This window comes from Meles meles, chromosome 4 (genome assembly GCF_922984935.1).
Source record: "Meles meles chromosome 4, mMelMel3.1 paternal haplotype, whole genome shotgun sequence".
NCBI classification, from domain to species: Eukaryota; Metazoa; Chordata; class Mammalia; order Carnivora; family Mustelidae; genus Meles; species Meles meles.
In genome coordinates, this window is record NC_060069.1 from 42,969,251 (window position 1) to 42,991,755 (window position 22,505).

At 38.9% G+C, this 22,505-nt stretch overlaps 1 protein-coding gene across 3 annotated transcripts in view; it reads right to left on the reverse strand.

The window, feature by feature from the left end:
* Positions 1-5,100: 5,100 nt before the first annotated feature.
* Positions 5,101-22,505, reverse strand: part of LMLN (leishmanolysin like peptidase) — an 84,076-nt gene continuing 66,671 nt past the window's right edge. For 2 of the 3 annotated variants that reach the window (XM_046002430.1, XM_046002429.1), the window contains 2 exons: positions 19,956-20,166; positions 5,101-9,087 (listed from right to left, as the gene is read on the reverse strand). In XM_046002430.1, coding sequence (XP_045858386.1) covers positions 8,987-9,087; positions 19,956-20,166 — 312 coding nt within the window. In that variant the 3' untranslated portion in view covers positions 5,101-8,986. Of the gene's footprint in view, positions 9,088-19,955; positions 20,167-21,927; positions 22,007-22,505 lie in introns of those variants that run through there. The other variant, XM_046002432.1, reaches the window with a different exon arrangement.

The following is a 22,505-nucleotide window of genomic DNA, read 5'->3' on the forward strand; positions in this document are numbered from 1 at the left end:
CAGAGAGCCCGATGCGGGGCTCGATCCCAGGACCCTGGGACCATGACCTGAGCTGAAGGCAGAGGCCTTAACCCACTGAGCCACCCAGGCGCCCCAAGATTTTATTTATTTATTTGACAGAGAGAGAGATCACAAGTAGGCAGAGAGGCAGGCAGAGAGAGAGGAGGAAGCAGGCTCCCTGCAGAGCAGAGAGCCCGATGCGGGGCTCGATCCCAAGACCCTGAGATCATGACCTGAGCCGAAGGCAGCAGCTTAATCCACTGAGCCACCCAGGCGTCCCTGTACAGCTTTTTGGAGCTCCTTTTTATTTGTTGGATGGAATGTTGCCTGATTCATGAATCTTTGAATAAAGCCAATTAGATCTTCAAATTTAGTCAGTTGATTTTTGTTTTGCTTTAGATTAAAAAAAAAACACCACCATAATCTTTACACACAACGTGGGGCTTGAACTCACAACCTTGAGATCAAGATTTGCATGCTCCACTGACTGAACCAGCCAGGTGCCCCTTGAATTTTGTTATTTAACAAAGACTATGTACCAAACTGAGGCCCTCCAGGTTACCTTTGGAGGGATAGAAATGGAGGGGCCAGAAGAAGCAGGAGCACTTTTACTTCTTTCTGTATATAATAGTTCAAAGAGTGGTAGAACTATAAATTATTTCTATTATTTGTGCTCAGTAATTCTCTGAAGAAAAAATTTAAGCGACCTTTCAAAAGTGAAAAAAATATATAATAGGGGTAAGGAAGTTTTTCTAAGCATAACACCAAAGATGAAAACCATAGAAGAAATCATCTAAAGAGCTAAAACTTTCATCTAACAGACAATAAACTTGTAAAAGGCATTTGCAACCTAGAAAATCGTGGTGGATACTGTGAGTTAGCTCACTCAATCTCCATTCCTTCATCCTTCTGTGTATAGAGGGTATAAGGCTTAAAACTACATTTCTGAGATTTCCTTGCAGTTAGGATTCTGGATGTAAATTGGGTTCCGTCAGTCAGATGCACTCTCGGGATATTTAGAAGCAGCTGTGAAGCAGAGCCCATGTATCAGCTGCTGCTGCTACTGCTCCTGCTATTAGAAACCAAGGTTATGGAGACCTCCGTCTTTAGAGGCAGTTGCAGCCACACCCGGAGTTTCAGTGTCGAGTCATCATCCCCTTTGTGGATACTGAAGGCAGCTGTGGGCTCAGGAAACATACCAAAGGAAAGTAAAATCACAGAAAAGAGAACAAAAATGAAAGGAGCGTAAGGGACAAGAGACATTGTTGTCAACACCATAAAAAACACAGTGGGCAGAAATGAGAAAAAGACAAGGAAATAAAAAATTAAGGAGTAGAGAAAAAGTGGTAATATTGAGGACAAACATATACATAATTGGCACTCCTAGAGAGGAGAACTGAAAACAGTAAATAAAGATGAAATTTTTTAAAAATTAAATGAAATAAAAGATTTGAATCTACGGACTAAAAAGGCACATACTGTCTTCCAGGAAAAACTGACTCAGAACAGTCACAAAAAAAAAAAAAAAAAAAGTCTCCTTGCAAAAGCTTAAACCTTCAATATTCTCCAAATCTCAAACCGTATGCATAGCAGACAATGATGACTTCCTTTCTGACCTAGGAGCTTAGCTTCTAGCCACCAGACCTAACAGATGTGCTCCTGCTTCCCTCCATGTTCTATTTTATAGTGAATGGGGCGCTCCATTCCCCATGCTCTGCTCCCAGCTTCTATCTTCTCAGAGCCTAACTTTATCGGGTGTCTCAGTCTCTTGGATCTTCAGCCTTGCTCTCTCCACTATTTCCCATGCTATACATTTTATCTCTCCATCTTCAAGTGTATACTTCACTGTAAATGTTTGTTCAATTGTCCCCATCCTTCACTGGCTCCAGGACAGACACCATGTCTGTGGGTTTCTTGTGGACTATGGGAAGGCCTGTAGGGTGCCTGACAGGGTTGATGCCCAATACATGTTGAATAGAGTAAGTACCCAACAAAGACTATTCCCAAATTAAATCACTAGATTCAGTATCTCCACTGTGCTTAGGTATCAGAAAGCACTCTCAGTGCACTTAAACCTGGGAGTACAGAACAAAAGGCAGCCCCTCCCCAGTCCAACAGAACAGTCTGGTCATTCTGCATTCACTCGTTTTCTCTGGTCCTGTTAGCCTAATCTTTGGCTAATTCCAGCACTTCTTTTTCCTCTATGTATAGATTCACCTTCACTGTTTCTGCCTCTGGCCTAAATGATTTCTGAACCTATGCCTTTGGCTTATTGAGCATCTGACAGCCACAGCCAAGTGGTACCTACCCATCCCGGAACTGACCCACTGTTCTCAGCTCCGGAGTCTCCAGTCCGCTCATTTTCACTACCATGCCTCCTGGGGCATGGTGCACGGGACAGCCACACCAGACACTGCCATTCCAGACCTGGAAACTGAACGGTGGTATGGACATGATAAAACAGCAGGAGCAGACTGAAGGGGCATGGGAGAGTCTGGTTTCTACCAGATTAGTAAATTAGTGAGGGTTGCTGGCTCCCTCCCTCTGTATCAGTCTTTGAGAAATAATGGATGGATAGGATTCCCCATCCCACTTCCAAGCAATGATGCCACCAAACAGATATGTACACACACTTGAGAAAACAGGGCTGTTTTGAACTGGTGATGGGGAAGCACAAGGCATGACTACAGGCTCAAGTGGCGTGAGAGAAAAATGAGGCAAAACCAGAGAAAAGCCCCATCTATGGACATACAGCATGGTGCACAGTGCTGGTGCAGGGACTCTGGAGCAAAAATCCCAGTGGGGCAAAGCCACTAACTCACCTCAGTCTGAGCACTGACTTGCTTCAGACATTTCACTTTTTTTTTCCACTGTGAAGATACTTACCCCTAAGGGTTATTTAGCATCTATATAGCACTTAAGTGGCTCCCTCTTCACTCCTTTGTCAAACCTATTATAAGAAACGCAGATTTTACAGATTTTATTTACTTAATAGCAAGCATAAAACTTCACAACCACCCAATAATTTCATTTATTTTTTTTTTAAGTAGGTTCCAAACTGGGCCTCATGAGCCTGAGATTAAGACCTGACCTAAGATTAAGAATTGGATGCTTGGGGCATCCAATGGGTGGTTCAGTCAGTTAAGTATCAAACCCTTGATTTCAGCTCAGGTCTTAACCTCAGGGTTGTGAGTTTGAGCCCTATGTTAGGCTCCATGCTGGGTGTGCTGACTTTAAAAAAAAGAAAGAAAGAAAAAAAAGAGTCAGATGTTTAACCAACTGAGCTAACCACCCTGCCGCCCCGCCTCGCTTTAGAATAGTGGCATAACCTGTTTAAGACTCTGGAGACTGGGCTGGCAAACCGTGGTGTGGTGTATGACAATATACCCAACTCTCTTCTTCGTGGTTTATCTCACATTAAATTTTCATCACCTCAGTCAAATACATCAAAACCTTTGCTGTATACACACTCATGAACGACTGTAGGTGTGGCCCATGTAAAAATCTCCTCTGGGGTGCCTGGGTGGCTCAGTGGGTTAAGCCTCTGCCTTCAGCTCAGGTCATGATCTCAGGGTCCTGGGATGGAGCCCCGAATCGGGCTCTCTGCTTTGTAGGGAGCCTGCTTACCCCCTCCCCGCCTGCCTCTCTCCCTACCTGTGATCTCTCTCACTCTGTCAAATAAATAAATCTTAATTAATAAATAAATAAATAAATAAATCTCTCCGAAGCTGATTGTGGCCTTTTTGAAATGTCACTAGGGGTGAGGGAGAAAAAGCCAGGAGGTGTTCAGATACTGTGATTTGAGTATTTCCAAATGCGATGTCAGAAAGTTGTTGAGTCACTGTTTCTGTCTAAATTTAATAAAATTAACTGTTAGTGGCATTGAGTATTGAAGTGGCATTGAACCTAAGATATACTAAAGTCTGTAGGCAGAAAAATACCCATTTCTATACATACAGAATGGGAAATGTCGTGGCTATCTACTGGAACATCAGAGCACATATTTGGACTACCATCTCCAAATATGTCCAATTTAATTTAAACGTTAACAAATGAACTTCTGGAGCGAACACTTAACAAAATAAACCCTTCTGTTTCGGCAAATCTATCAGAGAGGCTGTAGACAAAAGACAGCTTATGGATAATGCCTACTAAATAAACTATATTTGATGAACATATTGGAAGGTAAACAGTGTAATATATAAGAAGTAGACAGTTTCCTCTTCAGTATGCTATGCAAATAATATTGGCTTAATTCAACTACTTGAAGTAATTTATTATATATAGTTTTAGCTACTTTTATGAACTATTTAAACTTCTAAAAATCTAAATATTATTATTAAAATTTTCCACAAGGGTCTCAGCTCAGCAACTAGTCACAAAGTGCTTGGATCCATGCCACAGGGTGGAATGCCTTCAAGTGCATATGAAGGCATGTCTAGGATATCCTTTATCAAACTACATTCAGGTGATGAAGGAGATTCACACCTCAAGAGTACTGCCACAATCTACTTATTGTAACTGCACTGAGTATGGTACGTGAATGTGCCAGGGTGCTCATGCAATGGGACTCGTGGCCCACAGCATAAAACAAAAGGGACTGGGATAATCTGCAGCCAGAGGAGCTTCCCCTGAACTGTTTTAGACTGCTCTCTTTTCTACATAACTCTTTGAGGAGGGCTACTCCCTACAGCTTTACATAAAACCTGTTCCCAATCTTTAAGTAGGACAATTCTAATCCATTAAAGTAGAAATCAAATTATTTCACAATTAACACAAATAGTGCTGTTAACAATTCCCCAAATAGTGCACATGGCTTGTGTTCTTCATCCAGGTTTTAAAAACTGATGGTAAATGGGCGCCTGGGTGGCTCAGTGGGTTAAGCCACTGCCTTCGGCTCAGGTCATGATCTCAGGGTCCTGAGATCGAGTCCCACGTCGGGCTCTTTGCTCAGCGGGAGCCTGCTTCCTTCTCTCTCTCTCTCTGCCTGCCTCTCTATTTGTGATCTCGCTCTGTCAAATAAATAAATAAAATCTTTTTAAAAAAAATAAAAAAAAATTAAAAAAAACTGATGGTAAGTAAAGACAAGATACAGATTAGTTTCCATTTTTATTAGTTTTTTTTTTTTTTTTACCAAGGAATACATTACATTTGAAGTTCAATAACACAAATAAAGATTAGTTCTTAAATCTTCTATTTACCAAAAATGTAAACAAAAAGAAAATAATTCATCACTTCCTTCCCTATTCCGACTGTATCAAATAAAGAACAAAACGAAGAGGAAGAGGAAAAAGAAGAAGAAGAATAAGGAGGAAGAGGAGGAGGAGGAGAAAAGGAGGAGGAGGAAGAGGAGAAGGAAAAGGAGAAAAAGTAATAGTAGCAGTAGTAGTCGTCGTCGTCCTTTCAGGAGATAGGTTCTTTCTTCAGAATGAGGAGCACAATCTTATTAAAATATATTCATCTTCCAGGGCTGCAAGGACATGGTATGAATGACTAGTGCCTACTATGAAATGGATCTGTGGGGTTATGACTAAAGTCCACCTCCTTTACCAGGACAGCTCAAATGCGCTCAGAGATGGCTCTTCTCTCTCCATTCAGTGTCCAAGGACACGGACAGCACCAGGGCACTGAGCCCGAGACACTGTCATGAACATGATGCGCAAGCTGGCATACTCTAGGACACAGATCAGAGCCAGCAGTGACCTACTGAGTCTGGATGAGTGTTAGTCATAGAATATTAGAACTAAAAGAATCTGACAAGGCAGCTAGCCATTTTACAGTTTGGTCTTCTAATAGTGAGGAGAATATTGATAAAATTTTATGGAATACTCAGATATGTTTATTTATCTTCCTAAAGCCATTTAAACTTCACTAATTTATGTTTCATCTTCAAATATTGATAAACTCTAAGCCAACATACTAGGCTGAAACTAATTTTAGGCATAATTTATAACATTTTAAGAATGTCTATTTGGTCTTAACAAAAATAAATATCCTTAAGAAATAAGTAAGGGAAAAGGATATTCTTCAGGAGACTATTAGAGGAGTCTACCTTAAGACTACCTGTTTGCCAGTTTCTTTAAAGCTGTCAGCTTATGTCTGCTCACATGGCTTTTGCTACCTTCCTGTAAATTCTGTTCTTGAAAACCTGAGAGACAAATTCACTTGTTATTTTTGACAATTGGGACCTTAATACTATCAAAATGAACCTAAATCGAACTGAAAACTGAGGTAGTCTAGTCCGTTTTTACATGCACTCCACACTTTTTGAGTCAGAAAGAGACTCCAGTCTACTGTCCCCAAATCAGCTAACTTCTCATTGTCCTTTAACGCCCCGTCTTACTTCCACCATGGCTGCAGTCTGCTAGTCTTCTCGGTGAACTGCTTTTGTTAATATAAAAGGCATCCTGCCACAGGATACCAACATATAGGCCATTTTGAATTCTTCAGTTCAAAGCTGAATTCTAGCCCACTAATTCAGCATGGAAATCTCAGATTTTAAGTCTGTTTTTATACTATGGCCATATTCTAAGTGACTCAAATGCTCCTCTTAACATTTCTTATAGGTTCAGTGATCTTCTAAGTCTTCACGGAGTATGCTACGAAGAATCAATGATAAGCAACCACTCTCAAGACTTGTTGAAGAGGAAGGAAGACACTGGAGCTGCTAGTTACCCTCAGAAACTCAAGATTTCTTAGCCATATACCTTATCAAGTTCCTTATTTGTGCAGAGAAAACACTAGGGTATTAGATTCCAAGCTTAATAAATATATATATAGAAAAAATGTCATCTATATTTTTTCCAGAAAGTCATTAGTGCAAATATAATTATATCAATAAAAAATAAAGCAAAAATATATTTCAAGTATAAAAAGCACCATGCTCGGAAACAATACTACCTAAATGGCATTACTGCACAACAGTCAAAATATAATTGAACCTACCACTGTGAATCTCAAATATATTATCCATCATATTTTTGGTGAAATTCTTTATACAACTTCGCAGGATGATTCATAATCACAATCAATATATAAGTTTAGAGTTTTATAATTTTCCTTAAAAATATACTCTATACTTTTCTTTGACCATTAAAGTAATGTGTGACAAAGGCAGAAAACTGAGCACTGGCCTGACACCATTACTATCAACTTGTCTTTTGCTGATGTCGGCTATGCTAGAGACGCCCAGCTTTTTCTTTTTCTTCTTTTTTTTTTACAATGACAAATACCTCCAATTTAAAACTGCTTGCAAATACATATTTAAAATTTATGCATTAGAAAAAGGTGACTTTCCTCTATTCTGGGTTGTAGTTTGGCTCCAATGTTAAATGGTCAGCTGGAATTACTTTTTAGTAATTATACTGCTTGCTCATTTAGCATAATCTCTTAAATGGAGTGCTCAATAACTATGCTAAATTAAAAGGCGAATGAATGAATGAATGAATGAATGAATGAAAAAATACTGTTCAGGTGTTTATAGGACTTCATTAACTTTACAGAGAACTGGGCATTACTCATCACTAAAAAACTTCGAATTGGAATTACTAAGAAGGGGTGGTAAGCTTTAGTACCAGAGCAGAATTGCTTCTGAGGATGAGAATCTACATGGTAACAGGAGCAGTGTCAAAAGCAGGAAGCAAAAAACATCACCTCCTTTTACCATTTGTTTGTTTTTGTTTTTTGTCTGCCAAACCCATTCCCCTGTCTGGTTTCTCTGGATAGTACGTAGGGACAGTGGGAATCTCGTTCATCCATTCATGTGCATTACTAATGTGCATTACTAATTAGATAATGAGGCATTTTGCTACCTTCAGAGAGTCATAGTTACTCTTGCCATTTACCTGAGCTTCACTGAACTTCTTCACTTTGACACTCAGAGCAATGGGCGGAAATCACATCATATCAAGAATATCACCTCCTTTTAAAGCACAGGCAATTTTCTGACTTCTGTGGACCGAGCCTTATATTGTGGGTGATGAATAGGCCCTACAACAAACTTATACTTTGCTATTAGTAAACCACCTTGTTTTGACTTGTATTTTTCTTCTTATATATAATTTTAAGATAGTAGATATTCTTCTGTAACAATTTCTTAGCCCACTTGAAAATAACTGCATATCTCTCTATGTAGTACCATAATTTCTTTTTATCTTCATTGGTCAAAAAGGAATATTCTATTTTCTTGGGTTACAGTTATCATAATTATTATTTGAAAAACATACAATTAGGTTTTCTTCTGTTTGCATGTCTTCAGTGTTACATGGCAGAGTATTTTTCTCTCTCTGCTCCCACAGTTTTTCATGTCATGATTAAACTACTGGAGAACACAACTGGAAGGGCTACCAGTGTCTAATGGTTCAGCAGTAAACTGCCACACAGCTGGTGTGAAAAAGCCAAGCACGGTCAAATCATAAGATTTAGCAAAACATTAAAAAAAAAAAAAACCTTTTAGAACAATGACAACAATGATTTAAGTATACCATGCACAGCCATTAAATTCAATATAACAGTGATACAGAAACCCAATTCAATTACTATCTGTAAGTCAAAGGAGAATTTAACTTTTGAGGACAGGATCCATAATTTATAATCTTATAATAGCCATTTTTTAAATTACTGCAGTATTAATGAGCTTTCCCACCATTTTAGGTTAATGAAAATGCTGGGGTATGTAATCACTCTGAAAATTTCACCAATTATTCCATTTTCAAAGGCAAATTTCAGGCAGGTTATATATTCTGACAAATAAAGACATGGTGACTTAGAATTCCTTCTCCTCCTCCAAGCCCTGAGGCTGTTGGGCTGCTGATGAAGAGTGACTGCTGTGAAGTTCTGCTTCAAGGACTGATTGTGGTCAAAGCTTCCAAGCCAAAGTTAGGAACGCCTCTTCTGCCATCTGCCTAGGCTGGCACTCTCCCAGATTTGTGCTTTGTTCAGAGGAACGTAACACAAAAGAATGTCTTGAGAATTCACTTTTCCATTCCTAGTGCCATACACACAGAAGAAATCCAGCCAGCAGAGGAAATAGATTGCCTAGCAGAAGCCAGAGAGTGACCACCAGGCTAGAGGAACGGGAACACAGATCTAGGATTGAAAAAAAAAAAACAAACTGACTTTCTGGAGACATTTTTAGACAAAAATCACACCAACTAAAAATTGACAGATGAGTACAGGTGACTATTAAAAGGTGAACAAGGACCACCTTGGAGAGCAGAATCAAGAATAACTTCCTGAAACCTATATATGCAAAGTCATTTTTATACATTTATAGAAAAAGAACAAAATATCTTATGCAAGAAGAAAAGACGATGTACCCACCATATTGAGGTTAAAAGTAGCACTCCAGAAAAGAAAGAAGTATCTTTAGGAAGTATCCCAACAAAGCTAAAGATGCTACACAGGGAAGTAAATTAATATCTTGGCTATTCTAACACGGGATGCAGGATCTTCTTCCTCTATTCTTGTCCTTTTTAAGTAGGGTAACCCTATAATTTATCATCCCAAATCAGGGCATTTTGAGACAAGCATTGCAATAAATTTCCCAAGATGGAGCCACTGGTGCCCATGGTGCCATGTCAGCAAACTGAAACTTAGATGACTTTTGTGTTCCCCTGCTTAACCAGAAACACAGTATAACTAGTAAACTAATCTACAACTGTCAAGCCAACTCTGGGACCTGCAGTTATTTCTTTCTTCCTTGATATTTCTAATAAGGTCAGATATGCCACCCCAGCCAATCAAATTAACCCAAGTATTCTTGTTTCCTGCTTGCAGTTCTTTTCCCTTATTTTGCAGTTCTCTCTGTACTCTTGAGATGGAGACTGCCTGCTTTATGAAGTGTGAAATAAAAATAACACAAGGGAACGCTATTAGGAATTATACCAAGACCATAGGTATATGGACTGTCCCAGGTAAACCAGCACATATGGTCCCTGATCTCTAAATATCTACCCATCTATCCATATTATCCCAGGCTGATATGGAAATGGCGAAAGAGGGGATCCTGGGTGGCTCAGTTGGTTGAGTGTCTGCCTTTGGCTCCGGTCATGATCCCATGGTCCTGGGATCAAACCCCATGTCCAGCTCCCTGATCAGCAGGGAGCCTGCTTTTCCCTCTCCCTCTGTCTGCTGCTCCCCCTGCTTGTGTGATTTCTCTCCCTGTCAAATAAATAAAATCATAAAAAAAAGAAAGAAAGAAATGGCAGAATATTCTATGGGCTTTGGGCACTAGGAATATATTTTAATTTAGTCCTGAGTTGTTCTCAGGGGTAAAATCTTCCCAAAACAATTCTCAGAATGGAAAGCATTTTTATTGCAGTCAAGAGACCAAGTTAACCTGACTTTATTTCAGAATAAGTGTCCTTTCTAATATTTTTATCAATAAAGAGCCAACCAAGATTCAAGTCTGACTTGCTTAAAAGGTAGGAAAAATAGGACTAGTCTTCAGCTATGGAATGAATGCAGTGAAAATGGCAAGGTACTTCTGAGCACTATACTACACAGTGTGGAACAAGTATTTTTAAAGAATTATTTTAATGCCCATAAGTCAGGTAAACCATGGGGGAACTTCTATTCTTCCTCAATGGAATCATGCTGGTATTTGTTAAATCTTAAAAAAAATCCCACTTAGAGAGGGCATCAAGATGACAGAGGAGTAGGAGACCTAAATTTTGTCTGGTCCCAGGAATTCAGCTAGATAGTTATCAAACCATTCTGAACACCTACACACTCAACAGTATAGTTGAGTTGTTATTTAGTTGCTGCTAAACAGCAGCAACTCTGTGAATAGAAAAGCAACCACATTCTGGAAGGCAGGATATATGCAGAAGTGAATCTGAGGCGATATACAGGAAGATAGAGTGTTAGAGTATTAGAGGGGCACCTGGGTGGCTCAGTGGGTTAAAGCCTCTGCCTTTGTCTCAGGTCATGATCCCAGGGTCCTGGGATCAAGCCCTGCATCAGGTTCTCTGCTCAGCAGGGAGCCTGCTTCCCTTCCTCTCTCTCTGCCTGCCTCTCTGCCTACTTGTGATCTCTGTCTATCAAATAAATAAATAAATAAAATCTTAAAAAAAAAAAGAGAGACAAAAAGCTTCCAGGACAAATAGAAACTGAAAGAATTTGTGATCACCAAACCAGCCCTATAAGAAATATTGAAAGAGAGAATGCAAAGAAATAAGCAAAGAGAGAATGCAAAGGTAACATAGACCAGAAAGGAACAGAGACAATATACAGTAACAGTCACAGACAATATACAGTAACAGTCACCTTACAGGAAATACGATGGCACTAAATTCATAATTTTCAATAGTCACCCTGAATGTAAATGGGCTAAATGTCACAATCAAAAGACACAGGGTATGAGATTGGATAAAAAAGTAAGACCCATCGATATGCTGTCTGCAATAGACTCATTTTGGACCCAGAGACACCTCCGATTGAAAGTGAGGGAGATCGAAAACCATTTCCCATGTTAATGGACATCAAAAGAAAGCTGGGATGGCAATCCTTAAATCAGACAAGTTAGATTTTAAACCAAAGACTGTAATAAGAGAAGAGGAAGGACACTGCATCATACTTAAAGGGTCTATCTAACAAGAAGATCTAAAATTATAAATATTTATGCCCCCAATATGGGAGTAGCCAATTATATAAGCCAATTAATAACAAAATCAAAGAAACACATCAACAATAATACAATAATAGTACGGGACATTAACACCCCTCTCCCTGAAATGGACAGATCATCTTAAGCAAAAGATCAACAAGGAAATAAGGGCCTCAAATGAAACATTGGATCAGATGAACCTCACAGATATATTCAGAATATTCCATCCCAAAGCAAAGGAACACACATTCTTCTCTAGTGCACATGGAACATTCACCAGAATAGATCACATTCTGGGTCACAAATCAGGTCTCAACTGGTACCAAAAGATTAGGGTCATTCCTTGCATATTTTCAGACCACTCGACCTCAATCACAAGAGGAAAGTTGGTAAGAACTCAAATACACGGAGGCTAAAGAGCATCCTACTAAAGAACAAATGGGTCAACCAGGAAATTAAAGAAGAATTTTTAAAAAGTCATGGAAACAAATGAAAATGAAAACACAACTTTTCAAAATCCTTGGGATGCAGCAAAAGGGGTCCTAGGAGGAAAGTATATAGCACTACAAGCCTTTCTCAAGAAACAAGAAAGGTCTCAAATACATGACCTAATCCCACACCTAAAGGAGCTGGAGAAAGAACAGCAAAGAAAGCCTGTGTTAAGCAGAAGAGAAATAATAAAGATTAGAGCAGAAATCAAGGAAATAGAAACCAAAAGAAACTAGGAGCTTCAGTGAAACTAGGAGCTGGTTCTTTGAAAGAATTAGTAAGAATGGACAAACCTTTGGCCAGACTTATCAAAAAGAAAAGAGAAAGGACCCAAATATAAAATCATGAATGAAAGAGGAAAGATTACAACCAACACCAAAGAAATACAAACGATTATAAGAACATATTATGAGTAACTCTATGAGAACAAATTAGACAATCGGGAAGAAATGGATGCATTCCTAAAGACATATAAACTACCAAAACTAATGTAGGAAGAAAGAGAAAAGAACAGACCCCAAAACAGGAACGAAATTGAAGCACTAATCCAAAACCTCCCAACAAACAAGAGCTCAGGGACTGATGGCTTCCCAGTGGAATTCCACCAAACATTTAAAGAAAAATTAATACTTATTCTTCTGAAACTGCTCCAAAAAACAGATATGGAAGGAAAACTTCCAAACTCCTTTTATGAGGCCAGCATTACCTTAAGCCCCAAACCAGACAATGACCCCATCAAAAAAGGAGAATCACAGACAAATATCCCTGATGAACATGGATGCAAAAATTCTAATGAAAATACTATCCAAAGGATTATTCACCATGACCAAGTGGGATTTATTCCTGTGCTACAAGCTTGGTTCAACATCCAGAAATCAATCAATGTCATACACTACATTAATCAAAGAAAGGACAAACACCATATGATACTCTCAACAGATGCAGAAAGAACATCTGATAAAGCACAGCATCCTTTCTTGATTAAAACTCTTCACAGTATAGGATAGAGGCTACCTATGTCAATAACATCTAAAAGCCATCTATGAAAACCCCACAGTGAATATCATTCTCGTCAGAAAGATGGCAGGGATGTTCACTATCATCACTGCTATTCAACATAGTACTGGAAGAACAAGCCTCAGCAATCAGACAACAAAAAGAAGTACAAGCCATCTGAGTTGGCAAAGAAGAAGTCATATGCACTTCTCACTCTTTGCAGATGATATGATACTTTATGTGGAAAACCCAAAAGACTCCACTCCAAAACTGCTAGAACTCATACAGGAATTCAGTAAAGTGGAAGGATATAAAATCGATGGACAAAAATCAGTTGCATTTCTATACACCAACAATAAGAGGGAAGAAAGATAAATTAAGGAGTCAATCCCATTTACAACTACACCCAAAACCGTAAGATACCTAAGAATAAATCTAGCCAGAGAGGCAAAGGATCTGTACCCAGAAAACTATAGAACACTCATGAAAGAAGTTGAAGAAGACTTAAAAGAAATGGAAAAACATTCCATACTCATGGATTGGAAGAACAAATATTGTTAAAATCTCTATGCTACCTAGGCCAATCTACGCATTCAATGAAATCCCTATCAAAATACCATCAACTTTTTTCACAGAAATGGAACAAATAATCCTATAATTTGTACTGGAACAAGAAAAGAACCCAAAAGAGGAATGTTGAAACAGAAAACCAAAGCTGGTGGCATCACAATTCCGGACTTCAAGCTCTATTACAAAGCTGAATCATCAAAACAATATGGTACTGGCACAAAAACAGACACAGAAATCAATGTAACAGAACAGTGTGCCCAGAAATGGACCCTCAACTCTATGGTCAACTAATCTTCGACAAAGCAGAAAAGAATATCTAATGGAAAAAAAGACAATCTCTTCAACAAATGGTGTTGGGAAAATTGGGCAGCCCCATGCAGAAGAATAAAACTGAACCACCTGCTTGCACCACACACAAAAATAGACTCAAAATGGATGAAAGACCCAAGTGTGAGACAGGGATCCATCAAAATCCTTGAGGAGAATATGACAATAACCTCTTCCACCTCAGCATAGCAACTTATTCCTAGACACATCACCAAGGGCAAGGGAAGCAAGGGCAAAAATGAACTCTTGGGCTTTATCAGGATAAAAAGCTTTTGCAAAGCAAAGGAAACAGTCAACAAAACCAAGAAGGAATTGGAAAGAATGGGAGAAGATATTTGCAAATGACATATCAGATAAAGGGCTAGTATCCAAAATCTACAAAGAACTTATCAAACTCAACACTGCAAAGAACAAATAATCCAATCAAGAAATGGGAAGAAGACATGAACAGACATTTCTGCAAAGAAGACATCCAAATGGCCAAAAGACACATGACAAAGTGCTCAACATCACCTGGCATCAGGGATATACAAATCAAAACCACAATGAGATATCACCTCACACCAGACAGAATGGCTAAAATCAACAAGTCAAGAAATGACAGGTGTTGGTGAGGATGCAGAGAAAGAGGAACCCTCCTACACTCTTGGTGGGAATGTAAGCTGATGCAGTGACTCTGGGAAACAGTACGGAGGTTCCTCAAAAAGCTGAAAACAGAGCTACCCTATGACCCAGCAATTGTAGTGCTGGGTATTTACCCCAAAGATGCAAATGTAGTGATCCAAAGGGGCACGTGCACCCTAATGTTTATAGCAGCGATGTCCACAATAGGCAAACTATGGAAAGAGCCTAGACGTCCATTAGCAGATGAATGGATAAAGATGTGGTGTATATATATAAAATGGAGTATCATGCAGCCATCAAAGAAATGAAATCTTGCCATTTGCAGTGAGTGGATGGAACTAGAGGGTACTATGCTAAGTGAAATATGTCAATCAGAGAAAGATAATTATCATATGATCTCGCTGGTATGTGGAATTTGAGAAACAAGGCAGAGAATCACAGGTGAAGAGAAGGAAAAATGAAATGGAATGAAACCAGAGAGGGAAACAAACCATAAGATGGACACTGGGGAGGGTATGTGTTATGGTGAGCATTGTGGATTGTGTAAGACTGATGAACCACAGATCTATACTCCTGAAACAAATAATACAGTATATGTTAATAAAAATAATATAAAATTGTGAATAAGGAAAAAAAATCCCACTTAGCTAAGAATGGTTCTTTTTATTATTTTTTTTAAAGATTTTATTTATTTATTTGACAGAGAGAGAAAGAGCACAAGGAGGCAGAGAGTCAGGTAGAGAGAGAGGGGGAAGCAGGCTCCCCAGTGAGCAGGGAGCCTGATGCGGGACTCGATCCCAGGACCCTGGGATCATGACCTGAGCTGAAGGCAGACGCTTAACCGACTGAGCCACCCAGGCGCCCCAAGAATGGTTCTTTTTAAAATGTAGTCTTTGTGTCAACAATATCAGCATCACCTTGTAGTGGACAGTGCAAACTATTGAACATCAAGCCAGAGTTGATGTGGTAGAGTGGTGTGGGCTGCATTAAGGAATAGACCATGAAGTGACTAATAACATAGGCATATCCCTTTATCTCCTGATTTTCATTTTGGCCCAAAGGAACAGGAGAAGTAGGCAATGTTTATCCACTGTTAGCACTAAAATTTAACAAGCTATTAAAACATTAATGGCCATTCTGGAACATTTGTTCTTCAAAAACACTGCACTTTCTGTGCTAGTACTAATTAAAACGAAAAGATTAAAAATGAGGGTTTCAAAATAAATTGGAGACAGTAAGTTCTGGGTTTTTATCTGAACTTCATTATTTATTAGTTCATGGATAATACATTACTTGATCTCTTTATACTTTAGTTTTCTCAGTTGTAAAATAATAATTCCTACATCATTAGTTTTTGTGATGGTTAAATGCAATAATAAAGACATAAAGCACTTGGCAAAGTGTCTAGCATTCAATAAATGGAAACAAAAATAACCTCTACGATCTGAAGAGACTTGAAAGAATTCAGAAAGAAATCTTTCATAGTCACTAATGGAAACTATTTTAGGCAATACAGAACAACTATCTAATCACACTCTAGCGTTTAGTAGTGTCAACTAGAAAAAAGAAAATAAAGTCAGAGTTTTACATTCTTTTTTTTTTTTAATTTTACCCACCCATTTGAGAGACAGAGCAACAAAGGAGAGGGGGAGGGCACATGAAGGGGGAGGGGGAGAGGAAGAAGCAGGCTCCCAACTGAGCAGGAAATCCAATGTGGAGCTTGATCCCAGGACCCTGAGATCATGACCTGAGCTGAAGGCAGACGCTTAACTGACTGAGTCACCCAGGTGCCCCCAGAGTTTTATATTCTAAAAGAAATTACAAATATTAGAAAAAGCTATGCGAACTAACACCTAAGAACACCAATAACAAAAATCAGAAGAATTTAGGGAGAATATCTTTTTTTTTTTTAAAGATTTTATTTATTTATTTGTCAGAGAGAGTGAGCACAGGCAGACAGAGTGGCAGGCAGAGGCAGAGGGAGAAGCAGGCTCCCCGCCGAGCAAGGACCCCCCAATGTGGGACTTGATCCCAGGACGCTGGGATCATGACCTGAGCGGAAAGCAGCCACTTAACCAACTGAGCCACCCAGGCGTCCCTAGGGAGAATATTTTTTACACTTCCTCCAGAATATTAGCATTTTTAATGTTTTAAAGGAATGCTTAAAAACCTAAAAAAATACTTTCCTAAGACAGATTAGGGATGATCATTTGTTTATTAATAAGGTTCATTATAGGTTAATTCTAATTATTAGTATTTCTCACACAAGCATATTTAAAGCATCAAAATAGTTCTATGACTTTAGTGGGTCATTAAAAAAGTATTAAATAGAAACAAACTATATACCTGAAAGAAACACTTGTCATTGTTTCTGGCACACAGTTCAATAAATATTCAGTAAAGACTCAATATGCTCAGTGAACCCATTAACAAATATGGTAAGTCAGGATATTTTAGAATTTCAACAGTGATGTGTGTATTTAAAAAGCAATGCCTAAAATGTATCTATTCTTGTAATATTTACACATTTTCAAAATTGCAGTAGTGATTTGGTGCTTTTGACCATGCTTCCTCATAGAAATGGGCAAGTTAACAGGGAAATCAATCACATTATAGCAGCACCATATCAGAAGGGTGACTGGTAAAGAGGGAGTAGAAGAAGCAGAGTATAGGTGCAGACTGCGCAGGTGGACGGGGCAGGTGATTTGCAATCTCCACCTCCCACCTCCTTTGAATAGATTCATTCGTCTTTGTCATGCTCCAAAGACAGGAAATGATCATCTCATAGCCCTTTGACCTGGTTCGGATTTTCTCTCATTCCTAGACACTCTTCTACTGTACTCCTAAGATTCTTACCCCTGAACCAGCGGGAATAACTATTTCAACTCTGCCAATGGCTCAATCCTTGCTCATGTCTTGGACAATGAGATGGTGACAGATTGTTACAGTTAACTGGGATTAGGCCTGAGGATAGGAACTCCCATCAGAACTGCTTTAACTTGTGGACTATCAGCCTTCTTATTCTAGCCAAAGCAATTTAACAGTAACAACAAAATTAAGTCATCATATCAGCTTTGCATTAAAAGTAAAAGTTAACTAAGAGTATTTAACACTACTTATACTATTTACCACACGAAAAGGGCCCAAGATCTTTTTTAAAAAAGATTTTACTTACTTGTCAGAGAGAGAGAGAGCCGAAGGCAGATGCTTAACCTACTGAACCACTCAGGTTCATTAAGATCTTTTGTTTTAAAGATTTTCTTTATTTGAGATAGAGAGAGAGAGTGACAGAATAAGCTGGGGGAAGGGGCAAAGGGAGAGGGAGAAGCAGACTCCCTGCTGAGTGGCGAGCCCCATGTGGGGCTCAATCCCAGAACTCTGGGATCATGACCTGAGCCAAAGGCAGATGCCTAACCAACTGAGCCACCCAGGTGTCTGGAAGAGGGATGTTCTTAATGACATCGAGAATGGTGAATCCTTGCAAGAAGGTTTTCAATTTCCCTTGCTCGAATCCATCAGAGTCACTATGTACGGCAGTTATAGCTTTATAAAATATATTTCTTAAATAATAAGACTCAAAAGTCAAAATTCCTCCTTGATCTGTGGGCTACAGAATGGATACTGTATTAGCAGGTATAAAAACAACATGAATCTCCTTGCTCATTTCCGATGGAGCTCTTGGATTACCAGGTGGATTCACAATGAGCAGCAATTTTAAAAGGAATCATTTTTTTCTGAGAAGTAAGCCTCAACACTGGAATTAAAATAGTAAATCATGCTGCAAACAGATAGGCTATCATCCAGACTTTGTTGTTCCACTTACAAAGCAAAGGCAAAGTAGATTTGGTTTAATTACTAAGGGCCCTAGGATTTTCAAAATGGTAAATTGGCACCAACTTCAACTTTAAGTCATCAGTTGCATTACCCCCTACCAAGAGAGCCAGCCTGTCCTTGGAAGCTTTGAAGCTAGGCACTGACTTCTCCTCGCTAGCTATGTATGTCCTCGATGGCATCTTCTTCCAATGGAAGCTTTATCTACATTGAAAATCTGTTGTTTAGTGTGGCCACTTCCATTATTCATCTTAGCCAACTCTGTATAACTTGCTATAACTAATACAACAGCACCTGCTACTTTCCCTTACACTTCTATGTTACAAAGACGTCTTCTTTCCTTAAACCTCATGAACCAACCTCCGCTAGCTTCTGACTTTTCTTCTGCAGCTTCCTCACCTCTCTTGGCCTTCACAGAAGTGAAGAGAGTTGGGGCCTTGCTGTGGATTAGGCTTTGACTTAAGAGAATGTTGTATCTGCTTTGAACTTCTATCCAGACCACCCAGACTTTCTCCACGTCAGCAACAAGGATGTTTCATTTTTTTTTTTCAATCATTCATGTATTCACTGTAATACCACTTTTCATCTCCTCCAAGAACTTTTCGTTTGTATTCACAGCTTGGCTAACTGACAAAACCAGCTGTTGACATGCTTTCTTCACTAAGTTGAATAATTTCTAGCTTCTGATTTAAGTTGATAGACATGTGACATCTCCTTTTACATAACACTTAGAGGACATGGTAGGGTTATTAATTGCCGTAATTTCAATATTGTTGTGTCTCAGGGAATAGGGAGGCCTAAGGAAGAGGAGGGAAATGGGAATTGTTGGTTGGTGGAGTAGTCAGAATACACACAATTACCAATTAAGTTCCGTTTCTAATGAGTGTGGTTCCTGGTGTCCCCAAAGAACAAAATTACAATTGTAAAAGCAAAGATCACTGATCATAGATCACCATCACAAATATAATAATAATTAAAAGGTTTAAAATATCATGAAAATTACCAAAGTGTGACACAGAGACATGAACTGAGCCAATGCTGTTGGAAAAGTGGTGTCGGCAGAGTTGCTGCCAAGGTTGGCACAAACCTTTCATTTTAAAAAATGCAGTATCTGTGAAGTGCAATAAAGTAAAGCAGAATAACATGAGGTATGCCTGTATAACTGAAATACATTTAATTGCTTTTTGTGTTTAATGAGAATTTTGTTTACACTTAATTTCAAAATGAATGGTTGAAACATTCAGTTTTTGTAATCCTGAATGATTTTTTTTGCAAATCAGAGGTCTTTAGAAAGGTTCCTTATCCTTCCTCTTACTGAACGGAAGTGTTGTTTACTCACCTTCAATTTCTAACAGTGGTGGTAAGGAGGCTTTCCCATAAAACTGCAATTAGAAGAGAAGATGCTCCACCTGTTTTAAGAGTTTCCACCTTTCAAGAGATTCCTTGAAGGGAATTTCCAACATTATATAAGAAAAGTCTTGTCTTTACTCCAACCATAGAGACTACTCACCTAGTGGTAGAGCTCTGGTCAAGTTAGTAGCTGGAGGATCTCTTTCTGGAGGACAGAGCTCACAGAAGTCCCAACATGATGGGCAGAGCAGGTTACCATCATGAATCCAGCCATTCATCTGAATACTGACAGGGAGGACCTGCCCAGCTCGACTACACAAATATGAAGTGTTCTGAACCCAAACTGTCAGACCTTGAGAAGAACAAGAAACCTCCAAATAGGAAGGGGAAAAAAACCAGATTAGTAAGATTCTCAAATAGGATATATGAGCCTTTTTCATCTACAGGAAAATACATTAGAATTTACTAAAAATACTGACTATAAAACACAACTTGGAATATAGGCATATCTTTAATCTCATATAAAGAAAGTTAAAATATTCAGGTTCTAAAAGAATTTTCACTCTGTGGTAGTAGCTCTTAGACTTTTTGTTTAGCATTTTTAGAAAAAATCTGAGGAAAGCTACAGACACTACTCTTTTTTTTTTTTTTTTTTTTTTTATTTTTTTTTAAAGATTTTTATTTATTTATTTGACAGAGAGAGAGATCACAAGTAAGCAGAGAGGCGGGCAGAGAGAGAGGAGGAAGCAGGCTCCCTGCGGAGCAGAGAGCCCGATGCGGGGCTCGATCCCAGGACTCTGGGATCATGACCTGAGCCGAAGGCAGCGGCTTAATCCACTGAGCCACCCAGGTGCCCCCAGACACTACTCTTTAATGATACAAGACAACACACAACTTAAAATACAATTTGGATTTATAGACCCTGAAGCCAAGTTGTCAAGAGTAACATTTCTGTAGGGGTGCCTGGGTGGTTTATAGTCTGTAGAGCATGCAACTCTTGATCTCAGGGTCCTGAGTTCAAGCCCCATGTTGGGTGTAGAGATTAAATAAATAAAACTTTAAAAATATTAATGATAATGATGATAATAAAATCTTTAAAAAAATAACACTTCTGCAGATTGTAGTATCCTCATTATACTTCAGCTCAAACCTTTGTCAAAGAGCCATTACTCATGTCATTTTCTCCACAAGTCATAAATTTTGTAAATCAAATTTTTATTAGTTATTTTAAATTGTAAAAATAATATCATTGTAAAAAAAAGTATTACAGCACAGAAATGTACATAATACAAATTTTTTATACGTTTTCACTATCACAGACCCTCTGCTCAGGTATAAAAAAGGTCCTAGTGATTTTATATGGACTGGTAACATCTTTATTTATTTATTTATTTAAAAGATTTTATTTATTTGACAGAGAGAGAGAGCACAAGTAGGCAGAGAGGCAGGCAGAGGAGGGCGGGGGAAGCAGACTCCCTGCTGAGCAGAGAGCCTGATGTGGGGCTCGATCCCAAGACCCTGGGAACATGACCTCAGCCGAAGGCAGAGGCTTGACCCACTGAGCCACCCAGACGCCCCAGGACTGGTAACATCTTTAAAGGTAGGACTCACATCTTAACTGCAAGGAGTAACTAATAAAGTCAATTTCACTTTATATATTTTTTAAAGATTTTATTTATTTATTTGACAGAGGGCGAGATCACAAGTAGGCAGAGAGGCAGGCAGAGAAAGAGGGGGAAGCAGGTTCCCCGCTGAGCAGAGGGCCCGATTTGGGGCTTAATCCCAGGACCCTGAGATCATGACCTGAGCTGAAGGCAGACACTTAAGTGACTGAGCCACTCAGGCATTCCTCAAAGTTGTTTTCTAAAAAGACTTCACATTCATTTCAATTGTGCTACTTCAGTTTAAATATTTCTGGAATCTCTCTCCTGGGCCCATCTTCAAACCAAGTGTGTGATTATGAATATGTCTAATGGTGGCAAATTTTTTACTTAGCAAGTTAATGTAATTTTTAGAAATAACTAAAAGTTGGCCAGAACCAAATCTAGTAAAGGTAGTTGACTAAACTAGGTAACATTAAGTTAGTATAGGTACGGGGATGTCCTTGTGTATAAGAAATACACAAGAAATACCTGGGGAAGAGGGTGAAGCAGGTCAGCAGTTTGCACTTAAATGACTCAAAAAAACTTTTGTACCATTCTTGCAACTTTTCTGTCAAAATAAATAAAACAAACAATAAATAACAAAATAGCTAACTCATGTTAAGTGTTTGGAGATTATACACATTTTCCCACAAAATGGTGGTTAATATTGTTAGCAAAATTAACTGACAACTCTAAGTACAGGGAAGCCAAGTACATTTATTCAATCTTTATACACAGCATTGCAAATCTGCATAATCCCTTTGCGGTGCTGTAATGGTGACAGACTTTTAAAACAGCCTGAAGGGGCGCCTGGGTGGCTCAGTGGGTTAAAGCCTCTGCCTTCAGCTCAGGTCATGATCCCAGGGTCCTGGGATCTAGCCCCGCATCGGGCTCTCTGCTTGGCAGGGAGCCTGCTTCCTCCTCTCTCTCTCTCTCTCTGCCTGCCTCTCTCCCTACTTGTGATCTCTATCTGTCAAATAAATAAATAAAATCTTTAAAAAAAAAAATAAAAAAAAATAAAACAGCCTGAAGATGGGATGCCTGGCTGGCTCAGTCAGTAGAGCATG